This window comes from Ranitomeya variabilis, chromosome 2 (genome assembly GCF_051348905.1).
Source record: "Ranitomeya variabilis isolate aRanVar5 chromosome 2, aRanVar5.hap1, whole genome shotgun sequence".
Classification (NCBI taxonomy): domain Eukaryota; kingdom Metazoa; phylum Chordata; class Amphibia; order Anura; family Dendrobatidae; genus Ranitomeya; species Ranitomeya variabilis.
Genome location: NC_135233.1, coordinates 424,854,216 through 424,873,463, shown reverse-complemented (window position 1 = coordinate 424,873,463; position 19,248 = coordinate 424,854,216). Strand labels below are relative to the sequence as shown.

At 49.6% G+C, this 19,248-nt stretch overlaps 2 protein-coding genes across 11 annotated transcripts in view; one reads left to right on the top strand and one right to left on the bottom strand.

Moving 5' to 3' along the window:
- Positions 1–10,588, top strand: part of AGBL2 (AGBL carboxypeptidase 2) — a 27,435-nt gene extending 16,847 nt beyond the window's left edge. For 4 of the 9 annotated variants that reach the window (XM_077286680.1, XM_077286684.1, XM_077286683.1 and 1 more), the window contains exons 11-22: positions 252–352; positions 465–595; positions 1,577–1,643; positions 2,620–2,718; positions 4,229–4,315; positions 5,946–6,012; positions 6,084–6,170; positions 6,262–6,474; positions 7,835–7,889; positions 8,028–8,158; positions 8,614–8,747; positions 9,564–10,588. In XM_077286680.1, coding sequence (XP_077142795.1) covers positions 252–352; positions 465–595; positions 1,577–1,643; positions 2,620–2,718; positions 4,229–4,315; positions 5,946–6,012; positions 6,084–6,170; positions 6,262–6,474; positions 7,835–7,889; positions 8,028–8,158; positions 8,614–8,747; positions 9,564–9,575 — 1,184 coding nt within the window. In that variant the 3' untranslated portion in view covers positions 9,576–10,588. Of the gene's footprint in view, positions 1–251; positions 353–464; positions 596–1,576; positions 1,644–2,619; positions 2,719–4,228; positions 4,316–5,924; positions 6,013–6,083; positions 6,171–6,261; positions 6,475–7,834; positions 7,890–8,027; positions 8,159–8,613; positions 8,748–9,563 lie in introns of all 9 variants that reach the window. The other 5 variants (XM_077286681.1, XM_077286685.1, XM_077286677.1 and 2 more) reach the window with 2 other exon arrangements.
- FNBP4 (formin binding protein 4) overlaps positions 10,508–19,248 on the bottom strand; it is a 21,216-nt gene continuing 12,475 nt past the window's right edge. Inside the window, exons 2-17 of one of the 2 annotated variants that reach the window (XM_077286687.1) lie at positions 19,097–19,180; positions 18,877–19,013; positions 17,932–18,115; positions 17,388–17,535; positions 17,184–17,316; positions 16,426–16,749; positions 15,935–16,124; positions 15,747–15,850; positions 15,095–15,199; positions 14,864–14,997; positions 13,856–14,037; positions 13,498–13,772; positions 13,248–13,368; positions 12,900–13,156; positions 11,636–11,793; positions 10,508–11,394 (exon numbers count right to left, since the gene is read on the bottom strand). In XM_077286687.1, coding sequence (XP_077142802.1) covers positions 11,298–11,394; positions 11,636–11,793; positions 12,900–13,156; positions 13,248–13,368; positions 13,498–13,772; positions 13,856–14,037; positions 14,864–14,997; positions 15,095–15,199; positions 15,747–15,850; positions 15,935–16,124; positions 16,426–16,749; positions 17,184–17,316; positions 17,388–17,535; positions 17,932–18,115; positions 18,877–19,013; positions 19,097–19,180 — 2,633 coding nt within the window. In that variant the 3' untranslated portion in view covers positions 10,508–11,297. Of the gene's footprint in view, positions 11,395–11,635; positions 11,794–12,899; positions 13,157–13,247; positions 13,369–13,497; positions 13,773–13,855; positions 14,038–14,863; positions 14,998–15,094; positions 15,200–15,746; positions 15,851–15,934; positions 16,125–16,425; positions 16,750–17,183; positions 17,317–17,387; positions 17,536–17,931; positions 18,116–18,876; positions 19,014–19,096; positions 19,184–19,248 lie in introns of both variants that reach the window. The other variant, XM_077286686.1, reaches the window with a different exon arrangement.

The following is a 19,248-nucleotide window of genomic DNA, read 5'->3' as shown; positions in this document are numbered from 1 at the left end:
ATGAAAACCTTCAGTTCTGCCAGACGTGAGTCTGCCAGATATCATTTGTATCATTTGCTCTTTAGAAGACAATAAACCCTGCACAGCATAAATCTTTAGGGGTAAACTCCTAACACTATGGCCGAAGGGAACGCCGACACCTCACAAGCACCGATGATCGGTACCTCATTGCTTTGGATGGGCGTTTAGCTTTTACACGATTTCTGCTTTTATTTTACTTAGCTTATTATGTCTGACTATTAACCCTACAGGGGACAGGAAGGGCACTCAGTTTACAACAGGGGACCTCCAGTTGATGGGTCACCACTTCTGTGACACCCTGCTGGACTACTGCGATCCTGACAACACAAAGGTAAAGGCAGCCCTCTGTCCTAGTGGGACATCCATGATATGCCAGTGTAGTGTCAGCGGTTACTCTGTGCGTCCACCTGGTGTTTAGCCTTTCAATTTTTGCTCTCCTCCAGTTCCACGTTTGCTTGTCGGAGCTCCGTGCTTCTATGCGAGAGGAGATCAAAGAGAAGTTGAAACGTCTCGGACGAGATGTCGATTCAGATGTGAATTTGAGTGACATCTCATTATCAGACATTGAGTCAAGGTGAGAACATAACTTTCTAGATTGATGCATATGTATGTATTTATATAATATATACAGTATATGCACATACAGGGGCTTCTCACAAGATTAGAAGTGAATTTATTTCAGTTCTTCAATACAAAAAGTGAAACTCCTATGTTCTATAGAGTCATTACACACAGAGTGATCTATTTCACGTGTTTATTTCTGTTAATGTTTATGATTATGGCTTACAGCCAATGAAAACACAAATGTCACTTACTCAGTAAATTAGAATACTTCATAACACCATTGTGAAAAATGATTGTAAAATCCAAAATGTTGTTCTACTGAAATGTCTGTTCAGTAAATGCACTCAATACTTGGTCGGGCTCCTTTTGCATCAAATACTGCATCAATGCGGCGTGGCATGGAGGCGATCAGCCTGTGGCACTGCTGAGGTGTTATGGAAGCCCAGGTTGCTTTGATAGCAGCCTTCAGCTCGTCTGCATTGTTGGGTCTGGTGTCTCATCTTCCTCTTGACAATACTCGATAGATTCTCCATGGGGTTACGGTCAGACAAGTTTGCTGCCAATCGAGCCCAGTGATACTGTTGTTTTTACACCAGGTATTGGTACTTTTGGCAGTGTGGACAGGAGCCAAGTCCTGCTGGAGAATAACATTTCCATCTCCAGAATTCTGTAAAGGCATAGTAATCTTAGTGAATGTAAACTTTTGACTTTGCAGTAAGTAATAAAAATGCATTAAAACATTCTCTCTCTCATTATTCTGGCATTTGGTGAATATTAATAATTGTGGTAATCCTAATTGACCTAAAACGGGCAAGGTTTATTCTGATTACATGTCAGATATTGAGAGAAACCTGCAGATGTGTCTTTATATATAGTGGATGGAAATGTCTGGTTTCACCTGTACATAGCGTTGTGTGAGTTAGGCATTATTGTATTGTACGGAGGTAAGTCTCGGGCGCTGGCGACATTAATCTCTTTATATCATGTCCAGCACCAGTGGATCCAATAGTTCAGAATCTGACGGACTCCCTGCACATCTGCTGCACATGGCCAGTAAGGTGAGAACTAGATTTCAGCGGACAATGTGGCTATTCACGTGCTTTGGCCTCATCGTCGCTTTTATTGAGTACCAAGTTAATATGTGATTCTGTAAGATGCATCACAGCAGATAACTATCCGCTGGGATGTGATGGGGAGCGCTGGTCTGAACACTGCTGTATTGTATGGTGTAACCTGATCAAATCTCATTAGGATGCAAATTAGCTCCCCTCCAGAAGGAGGAGCACTGCCTCTCCAGAGGTGTGTAGCTGGAAGTACGTGCCTGACTTTTTAAAAAGCCTTGAGGCATGACTAGGGTATCGCTCAGACTAGCAGCACCATCTGCAGTTTTCATTTGTCATCGGCGCCTCCATTGAGCCATGAAACATGATGATGCTCAGTATCGATTAGGAGCAAAACCCCCAATCACGCTGTCATCAGATGGGTGTCGCTGCCTCATGTTTCACGGCTCTGTACAATGTCAGATAGTTTGGATACTTATTCCCAGCGGACATTGCACTTATTACAAATTCTTGTTCTTGGCCTCATTAGAAGAAGCCCCAGCGTCCAAACACTTTCATTGGGCGATTGGTTTATACACAGCAGCCAGTCACAAGAAGCAGAACTGCAGGGGAGGGACTAGAGGCAGCGGTCTCAGCCAATGGTGAGGCAGAAGGCGTGTCTCAGACTACAGGAGACTCCCCTAATGGAGCTGAGCTAAGCAGGGGCCACATGCGTCCTAGATGCCCTGGTCAGTATAGGGCCACTTAATGCAGCCGGTATTGGGACAGCGCTGTGCACAACCCCCATCAGTATATGGCAGTCTGTATCTCCTCAGCCTGAACTGATGGGATACAGGTTGTCAGGAATGGCATCTGTATTCTGCTACATGAATTATTGCCACCGGGGGCTTGCTGCTCCCTGTGGTGCTGAGATATTGACTTACACATGTCTTACTTACTTTCAGAGTGACCATCTCAATTTCCCTCTTTTCAGTTTTATCAGAAGAAAAAACGCTTACGGTCGCGAAAGGAGAGGAACTACATGTATCAGAAACGCAGCTCCAAGCACAAACCAAAGTCACGTGACCATACGGTACAAGGCCAAAGACCCCGCGATGCAGGAATGGAGCCACTCCTATGGGATCTGGCGGGTGCTTCAGTGCTGTGTGATTTATGTTAGGGATCTACTGTCATTCTCACCTCTACGTGTAAATATGAGGGAGCCGGCGAAGCATCTGCTGCATGGGCTGGGGGCAATAGGAGCCGGTGGTGATAATACAAGGGAGCCGGCGAAGCATCTGCTACATGGGCCGGGGGCAATAGGAGCCGGTGGTGATAATACAAGGGAGCCGGCGAAGCATCTGCTGCATGGGCCGGGGGCAATAGGAGCCGGTGGTGATAATACAAGGGAGCCGGCGAAGCATCTGCTGCATGGGCCAGGGGCAATAGGAGCCGGTGGTGATAATACAAGGGAGCCGGCGAAGCATCTGCTGCATGGGCCGGGGGCAATAGGAGCCGGTGGTGATAATACAAGGGAACCGGCGAACCATCTGCTGCATGGGCCCGGGGGCAATAGGAGCCGGTGGTGATAATACAAGGGAGCCGGCGAAGCATCTGCTGCATGGGCCGGGGGCAATAGGAGCCGGTGGTGATAATACGAGGGATCCGGCAAAGCATCTGCTGCATGGGCCGGGGGCAATAGGAGCCGGTGGTGATAATATGAGGGAGCCGGCGAAGCATCTGCTGCATGGGCCGGGGGCAATAGGAGCCGGTGGTGATAATACGAGTGAGCCGGCGAAGCATCTGCTGCATGGGCCGGGGGCAATAGGAGCCAGTGGTGACAATACGAGGGAGCCGGCGAAGCATCTGCTGCATGGGCCAGGGGCAATAGGAGCCAGTGGTGATAATATGAGGGATCCAGTGAAGAATCTGCTGCATGGGCCGGGGGCAATAGGAGCCGGTGGTGATAATATGAGGGATCCGGTGAAGAATCTGCTGCATGGGCCGGGGGCAATAGGAGCCGGTGGTGATAATACGAGGGATCCGGTGAAGAATCTGCTGCATGGGCAGGGGGCAATAGGAGCCAGTGGTGATAACACGAGGGATCCGGCGAAGCATCTGCTGCATGGGCCGGGGGCAATAGGAGCCGGTGGTGATAATACGAGGGATCCGGTGAAGCATCTGCTGCATGGGCCGGGGGCAATAGGAGCCGGTGGTGATAATACGAGGGATCCGGTGAAGCATCTGCTGCATGGGCCAGGGGCAATAGGAGCCGGTGGTCATAAGGGAGACAGTGAAGCCTGACTATGGATCGATTGCCTCTTTGTTCTGCAGATCAGCAGATCCCTGGGTATCCGACCCCGATAATTGACAGCCTTTCTTGAAGGGGTTCTCTGTCCCTTTAAAGTTAGGGCATCCATTATAAGTCCCTTTACCCTCCCAATGGCGGATCGTACGTTGTCTGCCTACATGTGTGCACCATCTTCCCTGCAGCTCCAGTCCCTACAATCCGCTTTCAAGAGCTGCAGTTTACCAGACGCCATATTTCCAGGTCGCGGTGTCATGTGACTTGTTCATCGTGATGTCTCGTTCCATTTTTGCAGGACGTTGCTGAGCCATCGAACCAGGCGGCCAAATCCTCCCCGTCCAAAAGTTCTGGAAAAACAGATCTGGAGAAAAGGGCTCGGAAGGTAAGTGATTGGGCGGCTCCGGACCCCGGCGGCTTCTGTGCTCCCACCACATAGTCTCTGTGAGTTATAGGATCGACCACATTTTTTCATCTCCTATGGTAAAATGATCCCATTTTCTGAAAAATCTCATGCTTGGCTCATTAAAATACTTGTCCAGATGTAGAATAATGGGTTTGCTTCATTCCCCAGACACATGACTCCTGTGCACTGGATGTGTCTGTATTACAATGGTGTAATAATTGTATTAATGGAGAGGAGGTGTAATACCAGACACAGCCCGTGTGCACGGGTGGCGCTGTCCATACACAATCCCTTATACCCTCATGTAGCTCCCCCAATGCAATAAGGCTCAGTCGGGCTCAGTGCTGGATTGTCCTTCATTCGTGACCTGCAACAAGTTGGCTATTTAGGCCCAAAGTGTCATGAAAGCAAAAGTCTTTACCAGCAGCCAGCGCACGACTGCAGCCGATAAGTGGCCACATGCCGAACTCACTGGCCTCAGGGCTCTGCTGTTAGCAAACTTTCTGGTGACTGGTTTGGAGATCTTGATGCAGCTTTGGGGGGACTGGTTTGGGGATCTTGATGCAGCTTTGGGGGGGACTGGTTTGGAGATCTTGATGCAGCTTTGGGGGGCACTGGTTTGGAGATCTTGATGCAGCTTTGGGGGGGGACTGGTTTAGAGATCTTGATGCAGCTTTGGGGGGCACTGGTTTGGAGATCTTGATGCAGCTTTAGGGGGCACTGGTTTGGAGATCTTGATGCAGCTTTGGGGGGGACTGGTTTGGAGATCTTGGTGCAGCTTGGGGGGGACTGGTTTGGAGATCTTGATGCAGCTTGGGGGGGGATTGGTTTGAAGATCTTGATGCAGCTTGGGGGGACTGGTTTGGAGATCTTGATGCAGCTTGGGGGGGATTGGTTTGGAGACCTTGATGCAGCTTGGGGGGGACTGGTTTGGGGATCTTGATGCAGCTTTGGAGGGGCTGGTTTGGGGACCGTGATGCAGCTTTGAGGGGCTGGTTTGGAGATCTTGATGCAACTCTGGGGGACTGGTTTGGGGACTGTTCTGCAATCATGGCGTTGGTGGTTTGGCCATTTTTATAGCATTAAAATGTGCAACTTTCTGGGGTTTGCACGGACAATCCTTCAAAAAGATTCACTATAATTAAATTACTGCGTATAATTGTGGTTAAGTAAAACCATTCTCCGGACTGGTCCAGCTGCTGTATTGTTCTCTGTGGCCATCGGACCAGCGCTCAGCAAACCTCCTGACATCCGGCCCTGCGGCATCAGGCGCTGTATCGTACTGATGTTGGAAGGTCTCAGGAACCAGGAGAAATGCTGGTGATGGCGGCAGGGAGCAGGAGGCTTGTGTCGGCTGGTGACGGTGAGTGCCCCATATGTCAGTGTTCGGAGGCATCACTACTGTTTCAGGGTGCTCGCTACTCATCAGTGCACATCAGGGTTTAGTTGGCTGAGACCCCGTTGATGCTGCTTTGGGGGCACTGCCATATGTATGGAGCCTGATTGGCAATGCTCCATAGGCAGTGGATAGGATCTCACTAGCGCCACCTACAGGCCATCCTGTTTTTGCATTTTTATGGTGTAATAGTTTATAATTTCTTCTTCTGAGATAAAGTCCCATGAAAGTCCCTCATCACATCCGGACGTGGTGCCGACATCTCCAGCGCAGGCGGCAGGTAATGGATGACCGCATTGTCTCCTTCTGAAACCCTCTTCAACCATCAGACCCTTCTATTTCTATCTCCAGAAAGACCCGTCGTGTCCTACGCCCGCAAACCAGAGTCTGTCTCTGTGAAGACTCAGCTCATCAACAGGCTCCCAACATCCTTTGTGGGTGAGTCATTTGCCCGTGCGTGAGCCAGGTCTCCTGCTGCAACCTAAAGGCGGGCATAATGTGCAGAAATACCCAAATTCTTGTCTTTCAGGTGACTTCTCCTCCATTGACCATGTCTGTTCCCGGCATGCCACCGTCAAGACCCGAGAACCCGCTGGTGGAAATCGTCTTCCGCTCATTATCACTGTCATCCAGAGGGCCAGCTCCAGAGACCCCTCCACCGTCAGACAGCACCCCCCACCCTTCCATTCCATGCTCGATTATAATGTGCGAAGCCACGTCTCTGATCACGTCCTGAAACGAGGTAGGCACGACATGTCAAGAGGTAAGTATATGCCGCCTTCGTATATATACGTGACCAGGACACACATCCTCATTCTGGCGTACTGGGCGGAGACATGTAGGTTGCTCCATACTGCCCCCATGACCACCGATGGAGGGCAGAGGTACAGCCCACCGGTATCTGTGCAAACCTAGTGACTGCGTTATGTATGAATCGTCAAGATCGTAATTCCACAGCAACCAGGTGAAAATTCATGCAACTTTCTGATAAACATTTGATATAAAAGCTGCGTCAGCGCGGCATGGCTAGTGCCGCGTGGCCAGCGTCACATGGTCAGTGCTGCGTGGCCAGTGTCACATGGTCAGCGTCACATGGTCAGTGCTGTGTGGCCAGCGTCACATGGTCACTGCCGCATTGTCAATTCCACCTGGTCAGTGCCGATCCCAGAGCTGCTGCAATTATGGATAAATAGAGAAAGGCCCCCCCCCCATTTTTCAGCGTTTGAGGGGAGCCAAGCTAAGGCTCATTTTTCAGCTCTCCCCCATCCTTCATCTGTATATCAGCCGTACCTATGAAGGGGGCTGGCTTTGGCTGTTGGAATTAGAAGCCACACAAAAGAGGGGAAGGAAGTTTTCCCCTGGTCAAACACTGGATTGCATACTGATGTCAGTGTTTTTATTTAGGGGAAAAACAAAATTTCCAAAGTTTGAGATTTTACAACCCCCCTCCCCATGTGATTACAGGGACTTCTAATTCTGTGTCAGCCAGTCTCGACTCACAATGACTCTGTCAAAGCCATAGATCTAAGGTGATAGTGAAGTGATAGTCTTGAGGCTCCCTCTGGTCGCCTCGATGTAGTGAAATGCTGGAATTACCTTCATCCAGACTTACTTTTCTGAGGAAGCAGGATCGCTGACAGACATCCGTCCACTGCACATAAGAACTCACCTGCCTTCTGCGGCAGTCAGATGCGGTCCCACTCTCTGCGACTGTCAGATGCGGGTCCCGCTCTCTGCGTCTGTCGGGTGCAGGTCCCATTCTCTGCGGCGGTCGGGTGTGGATCCCGTTCTCTGCGGTGGTCAGATGCGGGTCCCGCTCTCTGCGGCGGTCAGATGCGGCTTCCGCTCTCTGCGGCAGTCAGATGCTGGTCCTGCTCTCTGCGGCGGTCAGATGCTGGTCCCGCTCTCTGCGGCGGTCAGATGCGGGTCCCACTCTTTGCGGCGGTCGGGTGCTGGTCCCGCTCTCTGCGGCGGTCAAGCGCGGCTTTGATTCACATCGAGGTGCAGTTGTGCACAATTATTACAAGTCGCCTAGGCCTAAACCAACGAGCATTTTATAAAGCCGTCAGCGCTCTAATTGCCATCCATCTTCTATCGTTTAGAAAAGTCCTTCACATCTCGGCCTCTGGTACCAGCTGTGGGAACAAAACCCTACAGGTAAGACGCTTTCAAGAGGAAAGGATGAGAACACGTAGTCAGATGCGATCAGTGAGGCCCCGGTGACCAGGCCGGCATTGGCAGATTGTCAGACGCTTACGTCCGCTCACAGATTGTGTCGTCTTCTTACATTCTTAGCTTTGCATCTAATCTGGAGAGACAGAAACACGTAGAAGCCTCCACAGTGGATCTGCAGCTGAGTCTCAGCCCCACAGTGCGGAGGAACAGCCGCGTGTGTCAGGAGTCGCTGATCGCACTGGTGACTTCAGGTAAATGTCCGCTCTGTACAAACGGAGCTGTTTATTTCCCTTTCCAAATCTGGACAGAGGGTCGGGATCGTTTTATCACTTAATATTAAAGTCCGAACCCCCATCGCTTCCTTGCGGCTTCTCCGTTGGTCCCATCTGAATACTGAAGCCACGAGTGACTGAAGATGGCACATTATCCCACCACATGTGAGGACAGTCGTCCATCAGGCACCTGACCCTGCCAGTCTGCCAGTGTGAACAGAGCCTAAGAGATCATTCCTACAGACATGGCGTGTCAGGCCACAGCTGTAGGAATGCCACCATTTATGTGTCTTGCAGATTTGCAAGGGTCTGCGAGAAAAATCCTCGGAGGCACATGGTGGAAGAATGCGGGCCAGTCCCCAGATCATCCGTGTGCCGAGATAGATCCCAATCACCCTCATGGAACCTAACGTCACCTTTCTCCATGTTTGCAGACTATTTGAATAACTTTATGTCAAAGCCAAAGAAGGAAATGTCAGACTCTGTCAGGTCATTGCCAAAAGTAAGGAAGACGGAGTCCTTCACCTCCTTCACCACGACGGCCTCAGAGGACTCCGCAGTATCCAAGGTAAAAGGAGCCATGTAGTACAAAACTGCGGTGGAGCAGCTGTCACTAGAGATGGGCAGACCCCTGGTTGTTCTGGTCTGGCCGAACAGTTAAAAGTTTGGGTACCAGAATAGGACCCGGATCCCATTCACTTGAATGAGGAGCTCGAAAAAAAAGCCCTCAATTATCCCCAGACGACAAAAAATCAGAACCTTACAAGTCTCAGAAAACGGTGACGTGACAAAAGCAAACTTTTTTCTTTACAAATTTATGAATTTTCTTTTCACCACTTAAATGAAAAATAAGCTAGACATATTTGGTGTCTGCGTCCTCGTGCGGACCCAGAGAATCATAATGGAAGGCCGGTTTTACCATATAATGAACATGGTAAATAAAAAAAATGGCGGACTTGCACTTTTATTTGCAATTTCACCACACTTGGAATTTTTTTCCTATTTTCCCAGTACACTATAAGGTAAAAGCCATGATGTCATTCAAAAGTACAACTCATCCCACAGAAAACAAGCTTAAAGATATTCTCTATGATTAGAAAAACATGTTGGCTCTATTTCAGAACCAGCGTCGCCCCTGACCATTACAGCCCCATTGAAGTGACTAGAGTCAGTGGGCCTATGTCTGAAAGAGAAGCCATGTTTTTCTAGGTCTGGACAAACCCTTTAAGCGAAGTGGGTGGATTTGCAGAACCATTGCTGCAGTGTAGACGCCATAAGGTGACAGAGAATAGGGAACGTTTCTCCGCAGAGCAGATAAACGCTGGACGTGATGTTTCTGCTCCAACATTGGAGCCTTTTATCAGGATTATTTTTGTTTCCGCAGCCATTGGGGTGACACCTGTATCACACACTCCAGATGTAGAAATGCGTCTCGGCGTCAGCAAGAACGGACTGATCCTGTGCAGAATTAACCACAGGAGCAGCGACCGGCGCATCATCCTGCTGCGGATACAGATCGTCCTGTTTGTGCTCGGCCAATAAACTCCATCACTTCACAGAATGAGGCTCATTGTGCACAGTGACGTGTTTCCTTCATTATGTGCAAAGATACTAAAGTGATTTATGTCACTGAGACGCCAGAATAAGGATCCTGAGAGGCTGTGTGCACCGAGCGATGATTACACAGGGAAGTGATGGCGCAGCAATGATGTGTACGCGTGGTTTGCTGCAGTCATGGCTTCCGTTAGGAGAACAATTGCAGGAACTACAGGGTGAGATCGCAGACGTTTCTCCAGCACGTGCCGTGTCCGAGCTCCGGGGACCAGACCAAATGCATCTCGTCTCCTCGCTGACTTCTGTCTCAGACTGGACGTGGCACAGGCAGTTGGCGTCTTGGTTAGTTTCTGTTCACCCGGGCCAGTTGTGTGCCGCTGGCTGTCGTCTCATGTGGCATAGTTTTATTCATTGTAAAATCACATGGCTATTAAGCTGCAAATCATAGTGACCCTGAGGAAGCGTGCAACATGGCTATGGACCCCCGGAGTATAAGGGCTTATATGGGGTCACTCACACCGGCATTGGAGTAGAGCGGGGAACAGGGCCGTAATACTGCACTATCATGCGCTCGTCTCACGATGTCGTCCCCACCGGTCAGTGACCGGCCCCAGGCGGGGTGCGAAGTCTGCCCAGTGTCACGCCGGACCCTTCAGGTCACCGGCCAGCTTTAGTCACCAAGCCTTCTCATACCTGGCGGCGTTCGGACTGATTACAGGTCCCATCTTAAGCTCCACTTCGAAGGTTAAAACACAAGACAGATTTTAGTTTTTTCAAGTAAAAATGCGTTTTATTAATATTTACAGCATTTACAGAGAACAGTGGGGAAAAATAAATCTGAAGACGTTAAAACCCAGGTCGTCCATCCAGACTAATGTACACGTATTTACAGCTGGTGCAGGAGACACAACGGAAACTGAACACCTTTAATATAAATACCTCCCCATGGGAATCCAAGTTGCCAGAGACCAGACACCTTCACACAGAAAGCAGCAAGATCACAGGCGACCGGAGAGCAGCGTTTCATCTGGAGCAGCGCTCCTCGGATGCAGCTTCTGCATGTAGAAGAGGGGCTGCGTAACCTCAATGACTGGGGTGCACCGCCATGATTATTCCTCCGCCTCACATTCCGCTGCCGCTTTCCCTGTGCAGGAGTATGATCTCTGCTGTGCATGAACAGACCAAGTGTGATATACAGCCTGCGTGGCTCTAGGAGAACTATAGATCCCAAAAGGTCCTGACTGCCATAAGGCATGCTGGGATTTGTAGTTTTGCAAATTCTAGAGCCATAGGATGGTAAGGTTAGAAAAGAAGAAGCTCCTGCAGGTCTCCACAGGGTACAGAGTTAGGAAGGACTGAAGGAATGTGCATCACCATGGGGAAGAGGGGAGGAAAAAAAGAAAAAAAAAAAAAGAGAGAGGCAAGTCCTGGCCTTGGACAAAGATAAAATGCAGCCGAGCTCGTGAAAAATCGCATCGGATGCATGATCTGAGGAAACTAGCAACATTCCTAGAAGTGAAGGGAAAGAAAAGTGGATTTCATTGTGCAGTATCCCAAGTTGTGGTCAGGTTGTCGTGCTGGAAGCCATTTTCCTCCTCTTTAATCTCTGCCGCCAATCTTCAGGGAGGACTTCAAAGTTGGCGTTCTTCTCCGCCATGCCACTGAAACGAGACCGTAAATAGTAAAATTGCAGCTGGACGTCGAGATCACGCTGATAATACAGGACCAGAGACTTATTACAGGAGTGTCACTCTATAGAAATGGCCGGGCGGCCCGCAGGGTTTGTGGTGCGATCAGATGATTGCCTGGTAGCTGCGTCATCTAATAACCGTAATCTGCTGCTGTAAGATTGTGTGCAAGGACCCCAGACGTGGTCCGATCACAGGCGCAGCGCTCACATACCTGGATAGCTGATGTAGCTTCCACTCGTCAATACGTTTCTGGCTCAGGACGCTGCGATCTTCATCGCTGGAGCTGGAGTTCTCTTCCTCATCCAGCTCCTTCTGAATGTTCTGCCACTTCTGCACCAGAGACGGCATCTTCACCTTACTCTTCTTCACCTGTGGAGAGCGAAAGCTCAGATTCTCGGGCGAGAGCATTACATGGTCGCTGTCATCTCAACAGATTTTTATGCAATAACTCATCATGAAAACTAGCTTCTTTCTTCACTTATGAGCCACTTCTATCATCCACTGACACTTAAACTCTTCACTCTTAAACTGCTAAAATTTGTATAAAGATGAGGGATCAGATTACAGCTGCCTATTAGGGTATGTGCACACGTCAGGATTTCTTGCAGAAATTTTCCTGACAAAAAACGGACATTTCTGCCAGAAATCCGCATGCGTTTTTTTTTTGCAGTTTTTCATGCGTTTGACGCTTTTTTTCCCAAATGCATAGAATTGCGGGAAAAACGCGGAAAATCCGCAAAATTAATGAACATGCTGCTTTTTTTTACCGCGATGCGTTTTTTTCGCGGAAAAAAACGCACCATGTGCACAAAACATGCAGAATGCATTCTAAATGATAAAAACGCATACATTATGCATCCTATCGCGAAAAAACCTGAACGTGTGCACATAACCTAAAAGTTAAAAGGAGCAAAAAGAGGCCATGACACAGATTGTGCTAGTTTCCAGTATCTGATCTTACCTTTGATCTGGATACACATCTACACTGCCCAGTGCTGCTGTATAATTTCCTCCATGTTGCTGCTTTCATCTCACTACAGTTGAAGACTCACTGCTACACTGCTCAATACCACTGTATAATGTCTGTATTGTTGCTCGCACAAGTGCTGGGCTCACAGCTCCACTTCTCAATACTGCTATAGAATGTCCACCATGCTTTCTAATAATAGTGTTATCTAACCCCCATGAGAGGATTCACAGCTACACTTCTTAGCACTTTTGAATAATGTCCTCCATGTTACTGCTTTATGGTAACTGTTTTATTGTACTCCAGGGCTGGATTCACAGCTAGACTGCTGTATAATGTTCCCCATGCTGCGGCTTCTGAACATGTGCTACATAGAAACAGGCCAGGCAGGACCCCTATATATGAGCCAGGTCAGACCTAGGGCTGCGCTTTGTCGTGCATTTTCCCTGATGACAGCGATGGACCCCCCTCCCCCCAGTCTGACTTCTATTTATTAATCGAGCGTTACCTTTAGTTTTTTGCTCTTTTTTGGCTTCTCTAGGGGCGGGGGTTTGCTTGCCGGGGCTTGGATGTGCGATACTGCAACTTGCTGCTCTGGAGCTGTAGACGTGGACATGGCCGTATGTGGCAATGCATGCTGCATGGAGGGCACAATATTGGCGCTTGGAATCGCATAGTCTATGCTGCTCATCATAACCGGAGACGGGACTTGTAGTGGAAGTCCCATGTAACTGGAGGGGATGCTCATAGCAGCCATAACAGGAGCTGGAATGACAGCAAGTTAAAAAAAAAAAAAGTTAAAATTGAAAATTGCACGTTCGTAAAGAGTTGTAGTGTAAAACTCCCAACATCAGACCTGCTGAGACAGACTGCTGCGTGTAGAGGACCGGACAGCTTCCGATAGTCACAGACTGCTCTCCGAACACATCAGAGCCGGCTTTCCGCTTGGTGCCTTTTGCAGATGGTTCCGCTTTAGACTAAAATACAGATAATACAGGCGCTTGAACGTGCGGCTTACCTGCAATATCCAACATAGCCCATAGACTGGTCTGACAAGACCTGTTCTAATTTTGCACCACCCCTTTAAGCCCCGTTGTCCCCCTCACCTTAGCTGCCGGGACCTCAGAATTCGCACATTTCACAAGCATAGCTTCTGTTCCCGGGACGGGAGGCTCCTCGCAGTCTTCCTCTTCCATTTCAACCTCTTGTATCTCGCTGTCCTCCATTGGGGGAGTAGGGGGCGGTGAAGAAGGGGGCGGTGGTGGAGGAGGCGGAGGAGGTGGCGAGTCAGGAGGAGGTGGCGGCGGAGGAGGGGCTTCCAGGGGGAGAGGTGGCGGCTGCGCAAACTCCCAGTAATGAGAAACTGGAACATTAGCTGCAACTGGAAAGCGATAGGAAAAAGAATGAATTAGTCTCCGGGCAGCCACCATGTCCATAGGGACGACACATTCTCCAATACGTTACCTGGCACGGATGCTGGCGGCTCTGGAGGAAGAGCGGGGGCACCAGGGATCTTGTCCCTTTCAGCCATTTTAGCGGCTGCTTCAGATTTATTTTTGGGTGCCGACTCCTCCTCTTCCACATCGGGAAACTCCCACTGCGACTCTCCTGAGATTTCATTAACATAGAAATAACGTCTATGATCCCTGAATCACAAAAACAGAGAAAGATTTTAAGTTTCCGCCTCCTGCGCAGTCTAATCTTTCATTAGGTCCCTTCCCCCTGTGGCTGCATCCAGCGGACAGGGGTGGGGAACCCAACATATAGAAAAGGGGGGAAAAAAATCTCCATCCTACCACGAGGACGGCAGGGACGTTAGCAATACAAAAAGTGCAAGTCTTAGTTGATAATCATTTCCGGAGTACAATGGGGAGGGGAGATTAGAGGCGAGCAGCGCTCGGGGAACGTCACGCTCATGTAGGTGACCTCCTCTAATGGCGCCGCTCAGACAAACTATGTAATTGAATTTAATTTTCTTATAGCTGAAAGATAAAGAGTAAAGATCTTCAATAAGCAGAAAATACAAAAAAAAGGTAAAATAAAAGCAAAATAAAAAAGACAAATGTAAAAAAATAATTTGTCTGACCTGCGTGACGAGAGACAGAATCCTGATCTTCGCGGACACTTGGCATCATGAAGCTTGTGGAAACTTCACCGATGTTACGCAGACAAACAAAGGCTTCCAAATCCTGTAAGGGTCACAGAGCTGTCGCATGCGCTTCCCCCCATTGCCCTCCCAGAGCCGTGCACTCGGCACCTCCGGCCGATAGGGACCTCCTTATCACATGAACACTACGTATACACCGCTATCACATAAGTTTCTCCGATCTGCAGGCCCAAGCGCTCACTTTGCCCCAGCAACTACATTTCCGCCGCGTTCAGTCTCCAGACAGATGAGGTCACGAGGTCAGGTGGTGATGTCACAAAGTCATGTTTGAGATGTGAAAGGTGAAAATTGGGGAAGATTCGTACCTGTCCCAGTGGCAGGACCAGCCTTTAGGAGTGGCGTTAATTTCATACAGTTTTATTTGTTCTGATGCGTCTTGAAGTTTGCGTTTCAAGTAGCTTCCGCTGAGGGCGCCCTCCCGCCAGTCTGAGATTCGGGTCTGAAAAGCAACAAACACGCCAAAAATTTCTATCAGAAGAAGACCGGGCGATGGCGACGGGGGCTGCAAAAAAATCCTGCAAAAAAACCCCACTCACCTCAGTCTGAAAGAGCAGGACGTGGAAATTGGACACATTCTGTCTGTTGATGCCCAAAAATTCCAACTTGCTGATCAGGTTGTTTGCGAGTTCTCCAATCTGGAACTGAAGAGAGGGAAAAAAAATATAAAAAGGAGGAAGAATGAGCTCCGCAGAGCAAGGGTGGCAGCGCTCCGCTACAGCACAGGGATATCGGAGGGAAGACCCTCGCTCAGGACCCCTGTATAAGAGTGAAGAGCAGCAAACTGTACAGTCCGGCACATTCGTGTACTAGGCGTAGGGCCCCGGTGTGGCCCCGAGGATCACTCGGACGCAGCATTCCCAGACCTGGCGGCTTCTTTTACACAATACGCAGCGATTGAAGACGTCATTTTCCCTTTAGCGGAAACACCGTATTATTTATTTCAGCTGCTTGTGCCCCGACCCTTCCCTCATTTATGCCATATACTCTAATGGAGGTGGATGGCGAATCGATCCACAGTGGGCAAAAACATGGCGGCTTTCTTCTAAAAAGAGCAGCACACCTGCAGCCTGAGCTACCATCCCACACAGGCTGGATACGGGTGGTGCTGTTATTCCAATAACGCCGCCATGTTTTCTGACCCTGTCAACCCTTATAATGGCAGCGAGGTTTTCCACCAGATGAAGTTACCTTCAGGTCTTCCTCTTCTTCCTCAAGCTTTGGCTTGGTCTTCACACTTTCACCCTCGGGCTCCTTCGCAGGAGGTGGACATTCTGCAGCTTCGGCCCCCATTTCTGGGAAAATAAAAAGCCCGAGTTACCCCCAATGTCCCGCAGCGCCCGTACAGGCAGAAGTGGATGATGATTACAGCCGCTCACCCGTCTCAGGAGTGTCTCGCCCGGTTTTGCTGGAGCTGCGGCTTGAGCTGGGGCTGGCCACGGGCACAAACACTTTCCACTTGCTGGCAGGAGGTTTGGCCTTTTGGGCTTCGTCGGTCTGACTGAAGTCTGAGCGTGGACTGGATCCGGACACGCTGACGTCTCCCTCCTCCAGGGCTCTCAGCTCAGCCTGGCAAGAGAAATAAAGAGTCGCCAAAATTATTTAAAGGGACATCATCCAATATGACAGACACTAGCAACAGTCACATGAGTCGTATGCGGCCCATATAGTCCATGATTCGGCATGCTGAATCTCTAGTTACTACTGAATCTGCAGGACAAGACAAATGCTTATTTAAAGGGGCAGCGTGCTTCATGACAAATTTCACACAGTCACTCCTCATTATAAGGCTCTTATATTACCACATATTAGTATCTGCAGGTCTCTTTTCCGCGGGAACAACATTCAGGACAAGCGACAAATCCCGAACCTTTTTTCTCTCCAGCACGCGCTCCAGCTCCAGGGTGTCCTGCTCCTCCGTCTCTTCTTCACTCTCTCCAGACTGGACGGTGCTGCAGATGTCATCCTGGGCCTGGTTGTCGGCAACAGGTTCTCCAGCAGTACAGGCGGTGGCCATATCCTCCTCGTCCTCGGATGCGGCTTCCACCAAGTATTCCTTACAGATGACCTTCTTCCGCCAGCGTTCCTCCTCCTCCTTCACATCATCTGGAAGAAGTGGTGCCAGGAGCGACGCAGCCACCCCGAGCTTTTCCTCCTCCTTATTGGAAAGGGCCTGAACAGCTTCATTCACTTCCTAAAACACAAAAGAACCCCATTGTCTAAAGGGGACCCCCGATTTCAGGCTGCGAGTCATGGGAGAGGATTTTTAGTACATAAAATATTTCATGTAGCCTTAGTTGGGGGACAGTCCCCCAATGAAGCAACCAAGAAATGATATTTGTATTTCCTTTATTACCCAGTCCACGCCCATATTATAAAAAGGTCAGGTAGAGGTAGGACCTCCGGACCCCACATTCACACTCAGCGCCGCCCCCCCCCTCCCTCCCCCCCCCCTCCGCAAAGGTAAATGTGACCAAGCGCAGTCCTGAATCTGAGCAGACATCTCACAGATGCTCTTAGCTCTACCACTGAGAAGATAGATGTGCAGCCCCTCACTCTCCTCAGTCAGACCCCACTAATTTCTCTTGGTCTAATCATAGACTTCAGCTCGAGCAGAGGTTTTCTTACCTTCTTAGCCTCCCTCTTCAGAAGCACCGGAGCGCTGACAGCACCGGACACCGCCGGCACGGCTGCAGCCTCGTCCTTAACGTCCGGTAGGGAATCTGTGGTGACTGCAGCAGATATCACAGGAGCCTCGATGCTGTAAATCACGGTCATCTATTACTACCCCGCAGTACAGCCATGGAAGGATGAAGATTAGGAGTGCCTTACCTGCTGCCATGTCCTTGCACACCCTGCACCTGTGAGGCCAGGCTCGGAGGCAGCTCCCAGGTGACTTCATTGCTCTCCGTGTTCCAGTAGTAGTAACATCCGGTATTTTCATCCCACACTTCCTGCCAATCTCCCATGTCAACTCCAACTGAAAGACAAGTATGTACGACTCAATGCATCGCACTTAGGGGCCCAGGACGAGTGTGCACGATTAAAGGGGTATTGCCATCCCGTACATTTATGGCACATCCACGGGATAACACTAATCATAGTGTACAGTATGTGCAGATCACACAGTTCCCATTGGTGGGTTCCGCATGTACTATATATTAATAGCAAATCCTGTAGATATCCCTTAAATGTAAGAAAAAGGGAATAGCCCTTAAAGGCAGTGTGCCAAAAAATGGCAGATCCGGCATTCACCCAATCCTCACTCCCGTCCAGGTAAGGTTCATATACATCACTGGGGTGCAGCAGTATCGGGAGGAATCGCTGCCGACTGAATAAGCGTTAATCTCCTTATGATCTGCGAGCGCTCACTCACCTCCCGCCAGAGAGCACTGCGTGTCGTAATGCCATATATCTCCGGACGCACTGGGACCTGAACCATTGTGAGCAGCAGAGGTGGAACCATGGGAATCCTTTGGATCCGGTTTCGGAGGAGTCGGTGGGGGGATGGCAGATGTGGACACAGAGCTTCCATCAGGAGCAGTGATCGCATCTATTTCCTGAGGAAGAAAACAATCAATGCTTCGCCCGTCGCTTTAATCGCCTGCACCAGGAAGGGTAATGTCATCGCCATGAAACCATTCCATCACAAGATAGTGTTAATTACTCATTTTCCGAGATCTCGGCTGTTCATAAACGGAAACGTTATTATTGCGTACATTCAGGAGCCGCTGAAAGCCGTCTGATCCATGGGATGTCGGACATTACTGGGGCCGACAGACCCCAAATACTGAAGTCGGTCAGGCTGAAGATAAAGAATAAAGCTACGTGCAGAAATATTCATTCCCTCTTCTGCAAAAACTCCCAATGGCTGCTCTGAACAGAGGCCGACATGGCAGAGTTTCCCACATGTACCAATGGGGTCTCCTTTATTTGTGGCTCCAGGCTTAAGAGTTCCCTGCACTGATACATTGCGGCAAATCTGCTGCTGTGTTTTGCCACAGAGAAATTATGGTCACCGTTTCTGAAAAACTGAACTAAAGCGCAGACAGTTATAGTCTATGCAAAGGAAATGCCATAAATCTGAAGCCAGTCAGCCAACAATATGTGTGGGGGCAACGGGGGGCCCCTTCACACCATTATCAGAAGATGTAGAAGAGGATTGGGCATGTCGGATCTCAAGATGCCCAGTCTTAGTACTCGTAGGGGTCTAGCAGCACTTTCCTCCCTTCTCCCATTAATAAACAATACACAGCCCTTCCTGCACATGATTAGAGGGGGTTCAAAAACCTTAAGGTTACATCTTATGGTCGCTCCTCACCGCCATGAAATTGGCCAAGGTGCTGTCAATATCAGCAGAGCTGTTTCCTTTAGTACTGGGCACAGACACGGGTTTGTCTGTAGTGTCACCATCCTCATCGTCACTGTCTGTGTACGCTCCGAGCAGGCACAATCCACCTGTGGAAGCAAAACATCAGCTGACAGTTCACAGACACCGTTTGCTGAGAGGGATGGGGGGGGATGAAGCCCCCAGATCTTACCCGTCGGCTTCACTACTGCGGCCTGCGCTTCTGTCACCATCACTGCAGCAGGAGGAACGAGTCCTTTCTGAGAGACAGCGTCTTCTGCTGGGGAGAGGATACAAGATCAGAGCCTGGGAGCACAATGTCCGCCTGATCCCACAAGGACCAAA